We start from the raw sequence: 19,169 nt of genomic DNA, 5'->3' as shown, positions 1-19,169 counted from the left end.
TGGAATTGGATCAGTCTGTGTTCCAACCCCAGCTTCCCCCAGTGAACCTCCCAGGGCTCGTTTCCCCATCTGTAAAGCGGAGATAAAACACCTCCCTCTCGGAATGGCAGTGATCATACCCCTAAAATGCTGAGTCCGATGCCTGTCTCCCATCAAGCACACGTGACCTTTATTGGACCGCAGCTGTGGTCACAGCCCCCCCAAGAGCACTAGGAACATGAACGAGGGGAGAGCGAGGAGTTAGGTCCGAAACCGTAATCAGAGTGTATCTCAGCGTTGTGGGAACTCTGTCCAGGAAACTCCAGCCAGAACTCAACAGAGTGAACCCCGGGCCAAACCAGCATCTAAACAGTAACGGGGAAAAGCCGCCAGCAGCCACCCCTGCAGCACAGAGAGAACACACAGGGAAGGGCAGTGTTTCTGTTTTTCTGCCCAAAGAGCTATAAATTTGTAACTTATTAAACAGCACATGGTGAGGCTGTCACTAGTCGCTTTGGGGAGGGAAGAGTCCCCCAATTTTTAAGACCCCCCCCGAAAAAAACCAAGTCACAGCAGAGACTCTGCCACCTCTAGCCTTGCCACAGGACAGACCATAAACTCCCCTGTTTCAGGAACCAGGAGGCTCACAGCTGAGAGCACTCTCAGGAGAAAAGTAAAAACAAGAGGCCTGGCCTTTGTGTCCACCCTAACTAAGGAAAACAGCTGAGGTGCAGCCATCCAGGCAGCTGATGGGGGCTGAGCACAGAGGCAAATTCCTCTCCCCTTCCAGCTCGCCCCACTGCTCCCACCCGGGGGCTCCGGGGCAGCCAGGCGTGGCTGGCCTCCTGGGAGCTTGGGCCAAGGGAAGTCAGGCAGCCCAGAACAACTGGGGAGTCTGCTGGAAGGCGGCAGAAGTTACAGGCGGCAGCCACCACTCCCCTGCGACCCCTCCTTCACGTGCTGCTCACCCCCTCCTCAGGAAGAAAGACCCCTTGGTACACGAGAGCTGCAGATCTAGGAGCCAAGGACTGGGCTTCTCTAGTCATGGTTTGGTCATTCCGTGGCGGTACAGCCTTGGGCAAGTGAATCAACCTCTCTGAGTCCGTTTTCTCCATTTGTAAAAGGCAGGTAGTAATGAGAGCAGTGGCCCTAAGTAAGGGGCTCTTATAAAGGGTTGCTGTGAGGGAGGACGGGACAAGTTGAGGTATGGGGAAGCACTCCATAAACAGCAAATTTCAATTCCTGCGGTCCCCTCTGCCAGTATACTCTTTTCCCCGAGACTCAACTCAGTTTCCTGGCCCTAAATGGAAGACTGTCAGAAAACAGGAATTCTGGACTCCAACAGCAAACTCTACAAAACTCTCTCAGACCTTCAAACAGTACCGTGTGTAAGGGACTATAGAAAAGCAAGAGAGGGCGCCTGGGTGGCTCAGTTGGTTAAGCGACTGCCTTCGGCTCAGGTCATGATCCTGGAGTCCCCGGGATCGAGTCCCACATCGGGCTTCCTGCTCAGCAGAGAGTCTGCTTCTCCCTCTGACCCGCTTCCCTCTCGTGCTTTCTATCTCTCATTCTCTCTCTCTCTCTCTCAAATAAATAAATAAAATCTTTAAAAAAAAAAAAGAAAAGAAAAGCAAGAGAAACACATCAGCATTTTAGAAACCGAGAAACTCTGCTCCCCAGTTCCTGCTGGGAAAGCATCAAGACTTTCAGATCCTGGTTCAAAAAACATCCCCCAGTCTCCTCTCAGCTTATTTTTTATGTGAAAAAAATACCTGCCTGCAAGCCATGCCAACCTTGAGTGTGTTAGAAAAATGGGTGCCAAGCCTGACCCAAAGGCAGAACTATGCTTGGCAGCCACCACACTCTGCAAAACAGGCAGGACTGCACACCATCCCCAGCACCAGGATCTCTCGGCGGCGCCCTGATCTTTTGCAAAAGGAAGCTGGCGGTCCTCCTCCCTGCCCCCTTGGAAGTCCAGCACCTACAAATAGCCAGTCTTAACTTAGTGCCCTGTGCGCTTGGGGGCGGCCAGTCAGAGCTGTCTGATGAATCTACTCCTCAGAGGCTGGGACAGAGAAAGCATCAGTGGTCACACAAGCCACCCACAGTCCAGAGAGGGAAGACAAGGCTCCTACAGAGAAGAAACTCCCCCCCCCACACACCAATACCTCCCCAGCTCAGAGGCCCTCTGGCTACAGGCATGAAGGGGAGGGAGAGAGGAGTGAAGAGTGAATCCTCTCACTCCAGGGTTCAGGTCACTGAAGGCATTCCTAGAACCCTGGCATGAACCCCCTTGGGTTTAGTGTCAGGTTTCAGGAGATACTTTTCCCTGTCCTAACACCAGATCAAGACTGGACTGAAAAAAAAAAAAAAAAAAGACTGGACTGAAAAGAGTAGTTGGGGAGCTCTGATAACATGAAAACAGTAAAACTCTGTTATGGGCCTCCTGTCCTCCTTACCTGTGTGGCCTCCAGCAAGGCTGGATGCTGGGGGGTGGGAGGAACTCTGCCAGCCCGGACAAGTCCAGAGATGGCCATACCTTGGGGCCCACTTCCCACCTCATTCCCCTGGCACTGCACCAGACTCTGGGAGCGGGGGAAGAATCATGTCTCCCCAGCTTACTCTTCTAGGATTAGGCTCATCTGTGATAGGAAAGGGGAGGGGCTGGTCCACAGAGTGGACAGGGCAGTCGGGAAGTGGAGTGACCAGCCCATGAAACAGGGTGCCCAGACCTGGGTTGGGCGGGGGGATAGGACAGAGAGAAACTTGTCTTTGTGGGGGTATGGTCATTGGAGGCTCATCTTTAACTTGTGAAATGAAAGGGGTGGCCTTGGAGGGGCTATCCCTGAAGCAGAGGTCCTTAAAGGGGTGGGAGCAGGTCCTGGAAATGAGGGACCAACCGAGAGTTTCGGCAGCTGTTGTTCCCCGAGTTGGGCGGCCGATCAGTGAGGTGGGGGGGTGGGGGAGCCGGCTGTGAAGGGAGGGTCCCACAGCGGGGGAGGCGATGTGGTGCAGGCAGTAGGGGGTCCGTCCCTGGGGCGGACGGGGCGGGTCCCTGAGGTGCAAGCTGGCCCCTACGGCTGGTCTAGAGGATGGGGGTGGGTCCCCGAGGTCCGGGGTCCGGAGGTGGGGCCGTCCCCGAGGCGGGGGCTGGCGGCTGTGAGGTCGGCGGCGAGGCCGGCCTGGCCCGGGACTCAGGCCCAGCCGGGGATCCCGGCCCCGCGGAACCCCAGTATGCAGCGAGCTGAGCCGGGACCCGGGCCGCCGGGGGCGGGATACCACGGCCCCCGCCGCTCGCTCGCGCCCGCCCGACCCGGGGCCGCGCGCCCCCCGCAGCCTCCTCCCTCGGCCTCCCGCTTACTCACCGAGGTCGTCCATGGCGGGACCGCGGGCGCCGGGAGCCGGCTCGGCGTCCCGCTCTCTGCCCGTCCCGGGGCCGCTCCTCTCTGCCCCACAACTTTTCCGCCGCGAGCCTCAGCCCGGAACGGAACGCGCCGCCGCCGCGCGCGCCCCGCCCCCGCGAGCACGCGCGCCCCGCCCCCGCCCGCGGTCGCCCCCGGGAGCAACCTGGCCCCGCCCCGTGCGCACGCTAGCCCCGCCCCGCCGCCGGCCCGCGAGCGCGCGCCCAGGTGGCGGTGGGCCACGCCGGGCGGAGCGGCGGCGCCCCCTCGCGGCCGAGTCGGCAGGTGGGAGGCTCCCAGGCCTTCAGGCCCTGCGGTCAGTCTCTGTCCGTCTCAAAGTCACATGCCTGACCGTCTGGCTGACAGATCCATCTCCTGTGTTGACATCTCACAGTCTGACCTGCGTCTGTCCATCCATCAGTCACTCACTCATCACATGTCCATCCACTGGAGAGTCATATTTGTCCACCAGTCTGTCTGTCTGTCTCCCATTAGGTCATCTCCCAGGAGGACCCTAAATCAGTACCAGGAAAAGCAGGGAACCTTTGGAGGGCCTTTCTTGGGGTCGTCCTCTGGACCGATGGCAGTGCAGCTTGCAATCTGGACTTTGGGGCCAGATTCAGTACTTCTGTGGTTATATATCCCTTAATCTTCCACATGTCTACCCTCCCTAAAGGGAGACTTTTCCAAAATTCTGCATGGAGCAGAGGGGACCCCGACTTAGACATTAAAGGAAAAACTTCCTCAGGTCATGGTCCCAGGGTCCTGGGATCGAGCCCCACATCGGGCTCCTTGCTCGGCGGGAAGCCTGCTTCTCCCTTTCCCACTCCCCCTGCTTGTGTTCCCTCTCTCGCTGTGTCTCTCTCTGTCAAATAAATAAATAAAATCTTTAAAAAAAAAAAAGAAAAACTTCAAGATTACACCCAGTGCCAGGCATAGTTTCCTGAAACACCCACTGCCACCCCAGAGCCCAGAGGAAATGAGTAGAAACCAGGTACAGATGAATGGATAAAGAAGATGTGGTATATATATACAATGGACTATTATGCAGCCATCAAAAAAACAAAATCTTGCCATTTGCAATGACATGGATGGAACTAGAGGGTATTATGCTAAGCGAAATAAGTCAATCAGAGAAAGACATGTATCATGATCTCACTGATACGAGGAATTCTTAATCTCAGGAAACAAACTGAGGGTTGCTGGAGGGGTGGGGGGTGGGAGGGATGGGGTGGCTGGGTGATAGACGTTGGGGAGGGTATGTGCTATGGTGAGCGTTGTGAATTGTGTAAGACTGTTCAATCACAGACCTGTACCTCTGAAACAAATAATACATTTTATGTTAAAAAAAAAAGATAGCAGGAAGGGAAAAATGAAGGGGGGGAAATCGGAGGGGGAGACTAACCATGAGAGGCTATGGACTCTGAGAAACAAACTGAGGGTTTTAGAGGGGACGGGGGTGGGGGGATGGGTTAGCCTGGTGATGGGTATTAAGGAGGGCACGTATTGCATGGAGCACTGGGTGTTATACGCAAACAATGAATCATGGAACACTACATCAAAAACTAATGATGTAATGTATGGTGATTAACATAACATAATAAAATAAAATTAAGAAAAAAAGAAAAGAAACCAGGTAATATTAACAGCTGCCATTCATTGAGTGCCAGATACTATGTAGCTACTACCGCAGTTAATTCTCATAGAGGCTCCTATGACTATCAGCCCTTCCCCACTCTGCAAAGGGCAAGGGTAGTGTGTCGATTCTATATAAAAATGCCCTGTAAGCATAACTTTGAGTTCCCTTGCCCACCAGAATCCAGCCGCCAAGACCCTCTGGGTCAAGTCAGGTCCTCCAGGAAGCAGATGCTGAGATGGAGTTGGGGGTGGGGGTGGGGGGGTAACGCCCATGAAAGAAAGGGGAAGAAGCAGGATCCGGCAAGGACTCAGATCTGACAAAGATAAATAACCTAACAGGAAGTGCCAGAACAAAAACTCATTGGAGGAGCCCCACCGGGCAGAAGTATTATGGCCCCAGTCCCCCCCACCATGTTTAGCCACTGGCTAGGGGATGCCCTGGAAGAAGAGCTCAGCCTTGCCCTGAAAACCCTGCATCTGGAAGCCGCCATTTCTCGATCTCGGTGACGAGCTCTTTTTTGAAGGCAGAACCAGGTGCCTCACCTTTGGCCGCCACGTTCTCCTATATTAAAACTCAAGGAGTCAAGACTGCTCCCCAGCCAGGCAGTCATGCTATCTCGTGCCCTTCCAACACCTTTAATGTACCTCTGTTTTGTAGGCACTTCTTTTTTTTTTTAAGATTTTATTTATTTATTTGAGAGAGAGAGAATGAGAGATAGAGAGCACGAGAGGGAAGAGGGTCAGAGGGAGAAGCAGACTCCCTGCTGAGCAGGGAGTCCGATGTGGGACTCGATCCCGGGACTCCAGGATCATGACCTGAGCCGAAGGCAGTCGCTTAACCAACTGAGCCACCCAGGCGCCCTTGTAGGCACTTCTTACTCCTGCAATTTACATGTAGTGGTAGGATTATTTGATAAATGTCCCTCATCCTATTAGAGCGCGTGAGGGCAGGAACCATGTCCATTGCTATGTGCACAGCATATAGGAGGTGTTGCTCAATATATATCTGCTGAATGACTGGTGGGCATTATGCCTGACACTTGGAACAAAGCAAACCATAGTCCCTTTCCTCAGAAAGTTCATGGTTTAATTGAAGACGCAGAAGAGAAGTAGTGAAGTCGCTCATTAATTCACTTGGTGGTGAGATATTTAACAGTGCCTGCGCTGTACCAAGAGCTGTGCTCAGGCTGGACGTACAATGATGAATAAAACTGATATGGTGCCGCCTTCTTCGGGGCTATAGTCCAAAAGGGCATGCAGAAGAGCAAATAGGCCTGTATGAAGAATGAATAACCTCACATCATTCCCAGCTGCCTAGAACAGCATATGCAAAGGCTTATGGGCAAGACAGAGGCCGTGGTGCATTGGAAGGACTGGAAGGAATTTGCACCATGAAATATGAGGTGGGGAATGAAAATGGGGAGGCAAGGCCATATTTTTTTATATTGATTACAGGTTGATACAGTAACATTTAAGATATACTGGAGTAGATAAAACATTAATTTTACTTGTTTCTTTTTACCTTTTTAATTTAATATAATTTTTTATTTTTGAAAAAGATTTTATTTATTTATTTGACAGGGAGAGTGAGGGAGCACAAGCAGGGGGAGCAACAGAGGGAGAGGGGGGAGCGGGGTTCAATCCCAGGACCCTGGGATCATGACTTGAGCTGAAGGCAGATGCCCAACCGAGCCACCCAGGCATCCCTCTTTTTACCTTTTCTTAAATATGGTTACTAGAAAATTGTAAATTACATACATGGCTTGCATTTTGTTTCTAGTGGATAGGGCTGGGTTAGAGAGTGCTTAGTGGACCGTTACTAAGTATGCTTCCTAAAGATTAACTTGCATTGACAAGGCAGACAGACAGCCCTGCTAAAACTGAATTCAGAGTCCCCAGGGTAAGGAAACAGCCACCGAGAAAGCAGATCCTCTGGTGGGGTCACCCCATGGCCAAATGCACATAAGCCCATCTAGTTCCTGGAATATCTCTGTGTTGTTCCTTCTGCCCTGATGGCTATGGATGTCCCAGCGCAGTGGCGCCTGCACTCAGTAGTGTGGGGTTAAGTGCCCATTGGTTAGGCAGAGGGACTCCACCCAGGTTCAAACCCCCACTATGCTCCTTGCTGGTGGTGAATCTTTGGCCATTTACTCTCTGCACGTCAGATTTCCGCCTCTGCAGAAAGATGAATACTAGCCGCCTCTGAGAGTCATTGTAGGATTAAATGAGATACTACACATTTAGCACTTGGAATTATCCTTGCTATCAATAAGCGCTCTGGCTCAGCCCTACCCACTAGAAACAAAATACAAGCCACATACGTAATTTAAGACTTTTTAATAGCCACAGTTAAAAAGGTAGAGGGATGCCTGGGTGGCTCAATCAGTTAAGCCTCGGACTCTTGATTTCCGCTCAGGTCATGATCTCAGGGTCCTGGTATCAAGGCCCCCATAGGGCTCCACACTCAGCGCAGAGTCTGCTTGTCCTTCTCCCTCTGCTCTTCCCTCAGCTTGTGCTCTCTCTCTCTCAAATAAATAAATAAAATCTTTTTTAAAAAAACAAATGAACAGGGCACCTGGGTGGCTCAGTCATTAAGCATCTGCCTTCTGCTCGGGTCACGTCCTGGGGTCGAGCCCCGCGTCGGGCTCCCTGCTCTGTGGGAGGCCTGCTTCTCCCTCTCCCTCTGCCTCTACCCCTGCCTCTCCCACTACGTGTCCTCTCTCTCTGTATCTCTGTGTCTCAAATGAATAAATAAAATCTTTAATAAATAAATAAATAAATGAACAGGTAGAAAACAAGAGGTAAAATGAATCTTGGTATACTTGATCTAATCCAATATATCCTAAATGTTCTCATTTCAAACTTTATTTTATTTATTTATTTACTTACTTCTGAGAGAGAGAGCGAGACTGCGCAGGGGGAGGGGCAGAGGGAGAGAGAGTCTTAAGCAGACCCAGCGCAGTGTGCAGCCTGCGTGGGGCTGGATCTCACAGCCCTGAGATCCGGACCCTGAGATCATGACCTGAGCCAAAACCAAGGGTCAGAAGCTGAACCGACTGAGCCACCCAGGCGCCCCTCTCATTTCAACTTTTAATCAGTATGAAAAGTATCAGAAATTTCTTACTTTTTTTTCTATATGAAGTCTGCGAAATCCAGTGTGTATTTTTATACTTAGAACACATCTCAGTTTGACTAGCCAGATTTCAAGTGCTCAGCAGCCACGTGGGGCCAGTGGCTACCCTATGGGACAGTGCAGCTTTGAATGTGAGTTGGCATCATTATTTTTGGGGATTTCAACCTAAAAGCCATTTCCTTAGAAAACCATGCCCTGACCTGCAGGGCCCCTGTTATTAAGATCTTTTTTTAGCACCCTGGAAGACACTCCTGACAATTATAATTAAACAGTTCCTGTGCACTCGTTTGCAGCTCTGCCTCCTGCTAGACTCTAGATTTCAGGAAGGCAGAGACCATGTCTTAACAGTGCACTGATTGACTTTGGGAAGAAAGAAGGGATGAAGGGGGAAAAAAGATTTAGAAGAGTAAATTCCAGACCTTACAATATAGATGTGGAAGTTTTCTTTTTTTTTTAAAGATTTTATTTATTCATTTGAGACACAGAGATACAGAGAGAGAGAAAGAGAGCGCATGAGCAGGGGGAGAGGCAGAGGGAGAGGGGGAAGCAGGCCTCCCGCCGAGCCAAGAGCCTGATGTGGGACTCGATCCCAGGACCCCAAGACCATGAGCTGAGCTGAAGGCAGACGCTTAACCATCTGAGCCACCCAGGCGCCCCTGGAAGTCTTCTTTACAGTAGTTGTTCACAGTAGGAAGAAATTTAGAAAAAAACAGATCAACTAAAAGATTAAAATCAAGTGTCCATAATCCAAAAAAAAAAAAAAATCTTAGAGTGTATCCTTTTTTTTTTTTAATTTTACTTATCTATTTGAGAGAGAGTGAGAGCAAGAGAGAGCATGAGCAGGGGGAGAGGCAGAGGGAGAATCAGTCTCCCCACTGAGCAGGGGGCCCGATGTGGGGCTTGATCCCAGGACCCTGAGATCATGACCCGAGCTGAAGGCAGACGCTTAAACGACTGAGCCACCCAGGGACCCCTGCAGTGCATTCTTAGTTATTTCCTGAAGATCAGTTCCTGGAGTGGAAGCCTTATATCAGAGGTTAAGTTCACTGTTGTTGTCAGTTCTTTCGCTGGGTGTTGACAAAGAGCTCTCGCATCCAGCTGTGTCCAGATAAATGGAAAACCGATATTTCATGAGCACCGACTTGCACACAATACTTTACGGTGAGCCCATGAAGAAATCTCCCCCAGATGTGGTACAAGTACCACCAGTGGAATGAGAAATGTATAAATGGTACATATGCAGAGATTCCTTATTTTAATAGGTATGTATTCATGTGTGTTAGAAAAATACCTAATGAGCCCATAAAACCAATACAGTTGACTCTTGAACAACACAGGTTTGCAGTGGGCAGGTGCACTGACATGTGGATGTTTTTGAATAAATACGATATTATAATTTAGGATGAGGCTAAATGAAATAAAAAAGCGGGTCATTTACAGAGAAATATATAGTAAGTTACAGCCCAGTGGGTTCTCAGTGACAGCAAAACTCACAATGGAGGGGAGCCTGGATGGCTCAGTTGGTTAAGCGTCTGCCTTCAGCTCAGGTCATGATCCCGGGGTCCTGGGATCATCATTTATTTTTAAAAAAATAAAGATTTTATTTATTTATTTGACAGAGAGAGACACAGCGAGAGAGGGAACACAAGCAGGGGGAGTGGGAGAGGGAGAAACAGGCCTCCCGCTGAGCAGGGAGCCCGATGCGGGGCTCGATCCCAGGACCCCGGGATCATGACCTGAGCCGAAGGCAGACGCCCAACGACTGAGCCACCCAGGCGCCCCATAAATAAAATCTTTAAAAGAAAAGAAAAAAAAAAAAACTGTGACACTTCCTGATGCACAGCCACTGCTCAAGGGCACTGTGTAGTTGAAGGAGTTGAGCTGGGGCAAAGAAGCACCCAGGAAAAACCGGACAATAGAACAGAATGTGAGACCTCAGCTGGAATCCCGACCTTCCTGTTACCAGTCTCCTCCATAAGGTGGCAATGGTGAGGATTCTTCTGGGTGACTGACACTCCACACCTGCCTGGGAAGGGAGGGATTTTACCATTTTATACCAAAAATTGTAGGGGCAGAAAGGATCTCAAGAGACTGTCTGGTCCTTCTGTGGGTGAAGGGGACTGGATTTTCCTCCAAAGCTGCTCCACCCTCAGTGTCCCGATGTCAGCTATGGGCCCACATGTTGACAGGGGCACACTGGGAAGTCATCCCCAGTCCTCTCTGTCCTCCTTTATAACTAATAAGACATACCTATTTCAAGTGTACCAGGGGCACCGGGGTGGCTCAGTTGGTTAAACTTCTGCCTTCGGCTCAGTTCATGTTGTCAGGGTCCTGGAATCGAATCCCGTGTCAGGCTCCCTGTTCAGCAGGAAGTCTGCGCGAGATTCTCTCTCTCTCTCCCTCTGCCCCTCCCCTGCTCGTGTGGGCTCTCTCTCTCTCTCTCTCAAATAAATAAATAAAATATTTTTTTAAAAAAGTTCAATGGGCTTTGACAGATGGATATACCCATGTAACCCCCACCTCAATCAAGATACAGAACATTCCATTGTTCTTTCCCGACCCTTGTTTTTGAGCCCCTCTCCCCTGACTGCTGGCCCCAGGTAACCACCGATTTGCTTTCTGTGACTATAGATTACTTTGCATTTTCTTTCTTTCTTCTTCTTTTTTTTTTAAGATTTTATTTATTTGAGAGAGAGTGAGCGAGAGAGATAATGAGTCAGGGGGTAGGAAGAGGCAGACGAAGAGGGAGAAGCAGATTCCCAGCTGAGCAGGGAGCCCCTGGGGTCATGACCTGAGCCCAAGGCAGACGCTTAACCAGCTGAGCCACCCAGGTACCCCATCAAGAGTTTGATCCTTTTTATTGCTGAGTAGAACTCCTGTGTATGGATGTAGCACACTTTGGTTCTCTACTGTTCTGTTGATGGATATTTGGGCTGTTGCCCCAGTTTGGGCCACTGTGGATAAAGCTGCTATGAATATTCATAGAGAAGTCTTTGTGCGGACATATGTTTTCATCTCTCTTAGGTAAATACCTAGGAGTGGAATGGCCGGGTCACAAAGTAATGTTTAAAAAACGTACGTTGTCCCATTATCCTTCACCAGCTTCACCAGTTCAGTGGTTTCCTGTTGCACTGAGAATAAATCCAGAATCCTCAAGAGGATCTCCAAGGACGCAGCCAGGATCTCGTTGTCTTCCAGTCTCCCCTGATTCTTTTCACTCCAGCCACACTGGCCTCCATTCTGTCCCTCGAACGCAGCAAACTCGTTCTGACTTTGGAGCCCTCGAAGTCGCGAGCCTCTTCCTGGAATGTTCTTCCCAGATCTTGGCACTGCTGTTCCTGCTTATCACTGGATCTCATTTCACGAGTCACCTCTGCAGATCCTGGGCATATTATCCACAACCCCCCCAACCCCCTCATCAGACCCTATAACCCTTTATGCCGGTGTATTTTATTTACTTTCACCTTTTGACATTATGTTCTGTATTTATTTGTTTACCTGTTGATTATTTGTTTTTCCCTCCCTCCCCCATTAAAATGTCAGCACTATGAGAAGAGGGGCTGGGCTTATCTTCTCCACCAGTGTCTAGAATGACAGGTGTTTGGTAAATATTATTTGAAAGAAGGAAAGGCTGGGACACTGAGGCATAAAGAGATATGTTGCCTGGGCTGTGGGGTTAGTTGCGTGATCAGGATGAGAACCCCAGGCCCAGCCTCTCTCCTTCATCACAGACCATTCACAGGGTTTCCCAGGACTGACAACAGTTTTGTTTTGTTTTGAAGATTTTATTGTTAAATAATCTCTACACCCCACTTGGGGCTCAAGCACATGACCCCGAGATCAAGAGTCACATGCTCTATGGACTGAGCCAGCCAGACGCCCCTGCAGTGCTGTTTTTAAGAGCAAAAGACTGGAGGGGCACCTGGGTGGCTCAGATGGTTGAGCGTCTGCCTTCGGCTCGGGTCATGATCCCAGGGTCCTGGGATCGAGTCCCGCATCAGGCTCCCTGCTGGGTGGGAGCCTGCGTCTCCCTCTGCCTCTGCCTCTCTCTCTCTCTCTCTCTCTCTGACTCTCATGAATAAATAAATAAAACATTAAAAAAAAAAGAGCAAAAGACTGGAAACAACCCAAATGTCCATGGACAGAGGAATAGTTAAATAAACTACAAAATATCCTACAATGGAAAACTGTGTAGCCACAGAAGAGTTCCAGGAAGATCATTATGTACTAATATGAAACAGTCTCCAAGATCTAAAAAAAAAAAACAAAACTGAACAGTATGTGTAATATGTGTATCATTTGTGGGGAAAAGTGGAAAATAATATATTTGTTTATGAGATGCTCCTATATGCTGGAGAGATCTGGAAGAATACATAAACACTCCTGTTAACTGGCAGGGGGTGGGGGTGGGCATGGGAGCAAAGTGACTGGGGTCAGGAGTGGGAAGGCGATTTTACTAAATACCCCTTTGAATCTTTTGAACTTTATTTTATTTATTTTTTGAAGATTTTATTTATTTATTTGACAGAGAGACACAGCAAGAGCAGGAACACAAGCAGGGGGAGTGGGAGAGGGAGAAGCAGGCTTCCCACTGAGCAGGGAGCCTGATGTGGGGCTCGATCCCAGGACCCTGGGATCATGACCTGAGCCGAAGGCAGACGCTTAACGACTGAGCCACCCAGGCGCCCCTAGAATAATAATTATTATTGGGAACATTTATTGTTTGAAGTGTGGATGCACCATATTAAGTCTTTTGCATTATCTCATTTAATCCTTGAGAATATCCCAGGGGGAGGTTCATGCCTATTTTATAGGCCAGGAAACTGAGGCTCATGAATAAAGGTACCAGCTGGAGGCCACACGGGTACAAAGTGCTGAAGTCAGGATTCAAAGCCAGGACTGTCTGACTTGAGAGTCCACGGGCTGGCTCATGAATGGGAGCATGGGGGTCGTGTTGCCACTTCTTGGCAAGTTGGAGCTCCCCAGCTGGCTTGGACACACGGCCTTAGGAAGGCCTTGCTGCCTCTGAGTTGGGAGGGAAAGCACGGTCTGTGTCTCCCACCATCCTGCTGAAATCCTTCAGGACACCAGAATAAAACCCAGTGGTTTTCCATGACCTCTAACCCCATTAGAAGACCCAGTGTGACTGCTTTCTCCCTTCTCAGCTCCAGTCACAGGGGATGACTTTTAATTCCTCTGGCTCCAGACCCCTGTAGGTGCTGTTACTACTGCAAAAATTCATCCTCTCCTCTCTGTCCTGGTTTACCGCTCTCTTTTACTTCACAGCTCAGCTACCCCCTCCTCCAGGAAGGCTTCCCTGACCACTGCCCAGGCTTGGATAATTGGTCCCATAACCTCCACCAAAGCATTTAACTCTGTGTTAAATGCTTTGGTGGGGCACCATCAGAAGCACTTTTCCTATATCATTTAATACTTACAAGAACTCTATGGCAGTGAGTCTCATCCTTAGTGGCACATCAGAATCATTTGGGAAACTTAAAAAAAAAAAAAAAATATATATATATATATATATGCCCAGAACTAACCCTCAGAAATTCTGACTTAATTGGTTTAGAATGCGGCCTGGGCACCAGAATTTTTAAAAGCTCCCAGCGGATTCTTGCAGACATCCTGAAGTGACTTGAACACTAAGAAGATTGTTCGGGGGCTCGTGGGTCATTTCCTTGCTGAGATAGTCCCCTGGAGCTAAGAGTCCATGTTGGCTGCGGCAACAGGATGGGAGGGTGGAGTGACTGTTGGCTACATGGGGAGTCGATGTTTCCAAAGATATTTCCCTACATGGTGGAGGGGGAGACCGTCAGGATTACTTCACCCAACCCAGCCTCTTCTTGCTCTCTGTCTGTAAAGGAGCTGGAGAACAAAGGAGTGTTGGAACTGGTTGTGAATTCACACCCCTCCCTCTTCCCTTCCCTAACCGGGTAGAGTCCTGAGAAAGCTGCAGAGCGTGTCCAAACATGGACATCAAACATTCTCCAGTTGCTCTCCCTACGTGGCTTTGTGGGCAAATACACTGGAAGAGCCTTGGGGGACCTGACTTGGGGGCACCTCTCAAATGCAAAATAAGCATGGCCTTTGTGCAGGCAATCAGATCTACAGAAATTTTCCCTAGAAATACCCCACGAATAGGCAAAGATTCACATCCAAGGATGTTCATCGGAGCATTGCTTATAATCAGGAAAAACTGAAAATATCTGAAATGTCCATCCACAGGGGATTGGTTAGCTGACATGAGATATATCCATGCAGGAAGAGGGGAGCTATGTACTGACATGGGTAATAGGCCACCATTATAGTATTTAGCAGAAAGAAAAAGGAAATAGAACTGTAAGTATAGTAAAATCCAATGTTTGTTAATAATAATGTTGACAGGGGCACCTGGGTGGCTCAGTTGTGAGGCATTTGCCTTCGGCTCAGGTCATGGTCCCAGGGTCCTGGGATTGAGCCCACATCAGGCTCCCTGCTCGGAGGGAAGCCTGCTTCTCCCTCTCCCACTCCTCCTGCTTGTGTTCCCTCTCTTGCTGTGTCTCTCTCTGTCAAATAAATAAATAAAATCTTTAAAAATAATAATAATGTAGACATAGGAATAGAGCAATTTGGAAGAATAGTCTCACCTACCTGTGGCTTTCTCTTCTAGCAGTGGAAGAAGGCTTATGTAGACTGTCTTTTCATATATACAATGCTTGGATTTTATATGCAAAATTACATGCAGTAATTTTGTAACCAGAAAAAATTAGGTTGTGAAACAGAAAACAATATGGTAAAACCACATGGATTCACTTTCAAACAGCTAATTTTACGTTGTGTGAATTTTATTGCAATTTAAAAAAAAAAGTCATTGCAGCTCAAATTACCCAGCCAAAAGAAGATTCCAGTAGAGCTGAGAGCAAAATATCACATGTATATTCTATAACTTTTCCTTTTTATTTATTTTTTAAAGATTTTATTTATTTATTCATGAGAGACAGAGAGAGAGAGGCAGAGGGAGAAGCAGGATCCCCAAGGAGCAGGGAGCCCGATGTGGGGCTCGATCCCAGGACTCTCGGATCACGACCTGAGCCAAAGGCAGACGCTCAACAACTGAGCCACCCAGGTGCCCCTAACTTTTCCTTTTTTAAAATAAAAACATTATTTTGTTTTCCTTAAGTCATTTGTTCATCTTTTCAGTGGTTTTCCCATGCTTTTGTCTTGTGTTTGCCCACAAATTAGTCATTACTTCACTTACTTGCTATTAGAAATTCTAAGAAAATCACACACACACACACACACACACCCCACATCACATAGGTCAGTGTTTGCCAGAGCGTCAGCTGACGTTCTGATCAATACAAAATTTGCCATGGGAGCACCATCTTCTATTTCCTCCAGACCTGGTTCAATACCCTGTTTAGCCATCTTGGCAACCAACTAAGGAGGAAAGAAATGGTTGGGGGTTCATTTCCAGACCACACCATCAAGGATATTTATATTGACATTTCAGCCTCTGGGTAATACGCCTAGCTCCTCTTGAAGTTCTTAATCAATGTGGGGTCTCCAGGATACCCCCCTTTTTCTTTTTTTCAAAGTATTTTTTTTATTTAATGTATGTACTTTTTTTTTTTAAGATCTTATTTATTTATCTGACAGAGAGGGAGAGAGTGAGCGAGCCCAAGCAGGGGGAGTGGCGGGCAGAGGAAGAGGGAGAAGCAGGCTTCCTGCTGAGCAGGGAGCCCGATGCCACTGGCATTATGACCTGAGCTGAGGGCAGACACTTATCTGACTGAGCCATCCAGGCACCCCCCCCTTTTTTCCCAGAATGCCCCTTTGAGCAATGTTCACTGACATCTTTCCATCATGTTTGCTCAGTGCTGATACATTGGCTTCTCAGGGGACTCTTGACTTCCTGGGACCACAGATCCTGAGTGCAGGGCATCCCCCAGTCCCAGGAAACCTATTTGGGATTCCAAAGAAGGAGTGACATTAATTTATCTTACTTAGCCAGATTGGATGACTGATCAGGAGGTAGTTTAAGAGGGTGGTCATGGAAAGCAAAGAGCTTTTAGTCTCAAATGGTTCCTGTGGCAAGTGTTCATTCCACAGATTACTGATTATTTTTACACTAGAGACAAAGCAGTTACTGCCTTAACCAGGTGCTTAAATTCAGCATCACTGACAGTGGAAGATACAGTACAAAGTTCACAGAGCCGCCCTTGAACTTCTCTTGAATCTAATCAAGCTGGGAAGTCCTGGTTACAGGAAATATAGGGTGACAAAGGAATATGTTTGTCAACACCTCCTTGGGACACAATCAGATGAAGTCAGAATGTGGGACTTCTACAAGATGCCTGTCTTGGGCTCTTCAAAAAAATCAATGTCATGAAGGAAAGAGGAAAGGCTGGGAGGCTTGTCTAGATTTTAAAAGACTGCACATGGAAAGTAAAGTGATGCAGCCACTCTGGGAAAATATCTGGTAATTTGTTACAAAACTAAACATGCAATTTCCTAGATGGCCCAGGGAATTAAAAACTTATGCTCAGACAGACCTTGGAGTTGATTTTTCTTTCTTCTTTTTCTTTTGGAAGTTCTATGCCCACTTGGGGCTTGAACTCACGACCCCGAGACCCAGAGTCACATACTCTACTGACTGAGCCAGCCAGGGGCCCTTGCTCACCAAAACTTGGATAGGCCAGGGGCCCTTGCTCACCAAAACTAAGGATAACAGGAATTTTCTTAGGAGCTTTACTGGTGACAGCAACCCACATGTCCTTCAATGGGTGAATGGTTGAACAAACTCTGGTACTTCCATAAAAGAATACTACTCAGCGAGAGAAAGGAATGAACTACTGATACATGCAACAAACTGTGTGGACCTCAAGGACTTTATATTTGGTGAAAAAGTCAATCTCAAAAAATCACATACCCTATGATTCCATTTATGTAGAACTCTGGAAAATGCAAATTATACTGACACACGGGAGTGGGAAAAGATGGGAGGTGGGGATGGATTACAAAGGAACACCAGAAATTTGGGGGGAGTGATGAATGTGTTCACTATCTGGATTGCAGTAATGGTGTCATGGGTGTACATGTCTCAAAACTTTTAAAATTGTGTGCTTTGAATATGTGTGGTTTACTGAATGTCAATTATAACTCAATAGAGCTGTTTGAAAAAAAAAAGGAATGGGAGAATGGTTTCTGTGAGAACTAAATGAAGCATATTAGGCACTTTTTGTGTAGTCTGGTACACAGTAAGCGCTCAATAGCTGCTGTCGGAACTTGGCTGGTCTTCTGGATGGCTCCATCACATCTCCCTGCTTATTTTCTTCATTGCACTGAAATAATCTGTTTGAAATTATCTGTTTGTTTACTTGTTTGCGGTCTGTCTCAAGACTGTGAGCTCCCTGAAGCAGGGGCCGGGTTGGTTTCCCCCAGGGCCACCTTGAAGCAATAGATACCTGTTCACCACCTTCGCCCTGAATAACCACATCCTTTTGTTTACAAACCAGAGAAGTGTTTGGTGGGTAGTGGCCCACGCATGTCCAGCTGGATCTGCCATGCGCAAGGGTAGGACTTCCGAAGGCTTCTGTCCGGGGACACTCATGGACCGACTAACATAAGACGAGACTAGAGGCAGCCGGTGCTACAGGTAAGGGAACCTGGTTTCAAGCACAGCTCTGCCTGGTACTCCAGAAGGAGACCCGAATAACTAAGTGTACTGTGTTTGTCTCCCGGTTGCTTTAAAAACGATTTGGATAGAAAACCTTGCACATTTTCTCCCATTTTTGCAAAACCGTGATTTTCACAATGGGGCATGCAAAAACAGAAGACTAAGTTTTTCTCACACCTTAAAAGAACCCCTTTAACGAGCTCGCACTTAAGACTATAAAGCTTCATCTGCACACCAAAAATCCCAAAGCGCCTCTCTAATAAACTGTTTCAAACATAACACTTCTCTTCAGCACAAAGATTCAGTCTCCGTAGAGACTGTCAAAAATTGCCAATGCCGACTATATTTCAAATCGTCATGGCGGGGTATTGGGAAAAGTTTTCAATTAGCAATAATCGCGCCTCGGATAAACCTCATTGGCTACGATACTGCCACTGCGCAAAGCTGAAGGACGTGAGCACGCACCCTGCTCCCCCACGAATGACAACTACCTTTTCAGTGAGGGCGAACAACTGCCAGCGAGTTCGTGCATATGACGTATTCTGCTACCAGCCGTTATATTTAAGGTCCGTCTGCACCGGAGGCTTCTTGCTGTTAGATCATCTCAGACCGAACATTCAGATTTTGGAAACGAGAGTACATACACAGTGCATGCTGGGTAATTTTATGCAAATCCTCATGACATCACAGAGATGACAGCGCAGACTTGAATTTTGACTAAAAAACCTGAGCGGCGGGAAAGCCGGGAAAGCAAGAGTGAACCAACCGAACGTAGACGAGTAGCTGCGGGCGGAGGCGCAACGGACCAAATGGGCAAAGATCACCGACAAACAGGTACATTTGTACAACCTTTAAAGTCACGAGGGCAAGGAGAAAAAAACACCCGTCACCTAAACCAGACTTCGAACGTAACGACACATTAAAAAAAAAAAAAAAAAAAAAAAAAAAGCAATCTTCCCGAAGAAACAAGTTTTTCAATAAAGATTCTGAAAGCCCGCTAGCACTTACTAACAAATCTTACAAACTAGAAGAGGCCACAACAGACACTGCTTTTTCTAACCAAAATATATCAGTCTCCGTAGAGACTGTCAAAAATTGCCAATGCCGACTATATTTCAAGTCGTCACGGCGGGGTATTGGGAAAAGTTTTCAATTAGCAATAATCGCGCCTCGGATAAACCTCATTGGCTACGATACTGCCACTGCGCAAAGCTGAAGAGAAACGCCCCCTACTCATCATCCCCAATAGGCAAGGTTCCTATTACAGAAAAGCGAGTTTGGGTCTCATGGAAAAACCATCAATTATTATTTGGTTGAAAATTATACAACCGTATTAAGATCTCTCGAAGATGCA

At 47.9% G+C, this 19,169-nt stretch overlaps 1 protein-coding gene and 2 non-coding genes across 5 annotated transcripts in view; all 3 read right to left on the bottom strand.

Annotated features, from left to right (window-relative positions):
- Window positions 1-3,480, bottom strand: part of PXN (paxillin) — a 47,844-nt gene extending 44,364 nt beyond the window's left edge. The window contains exon 1 of one of the 3 annotated variants that reach the window (XM_088019579.1): window positions 3,345-3,480. In XM_088019579.1, the coding sequence (XP_087875705.1) occupies window positions 3,345-3,357 (13 nt within the window). In that variant the 5' untranslated portion in view covers window positions 3,358-3,480. The remainder of the gene's footprint in view (window positions 1-3,344) is intronic. The other 2 variants (XM_028116691.2, XM_028116692.2) reach the window with 2 other exon arrangements.
- A 14,640-nt stretch (window positions 3,481-18,120) lies between these two features.
- LOC114219220 (U4 spliceosomal RNA) lies at window positions 18,121-18,261 on the bottom strand. The gene has a single exon (XR_003611341.2). It is a non-coding gene; the product is annotated as a U4 spliceosomal RNA (small nuclear RNA).
- A 627-nt stretch (window positions 18,262-18,888) lies between these two features.
- Window positions 18,889-19,029, bottom strand: LOC114219221 (U4 spliceosomal RNA). Its single transcript, XR_003611342.1, has one exon. It is a non-coding gene; the product is annotated as a U4 spliceosomal RNA (small nuclear RNA).
- Between the last annotated feature and the right edge of the window lie 140 nt (window positions 19,030-19,169).

This window comes from Eumetopias jubatus, unplaced genomic scaffold (genome assembly GCF_037043125.1).
Source record: "Eumetopias jubatus isolate StellerSeaLion01/CBP00866 unplaced genomic scaffold, mEumJub1_p1.0 scaffold_16, whole genome shotgun sequence".
NCBI classification, from domain to species: domain Eukaryota; kingdom Metazoa; phylum Chordata; class Mammalia; order Carnivora; family Otariidae; genus Eumetopias; species Eumetopias jubatus.
This window is presented reverse-complemented; position numbering and strand designations above follow the sequence as displayed.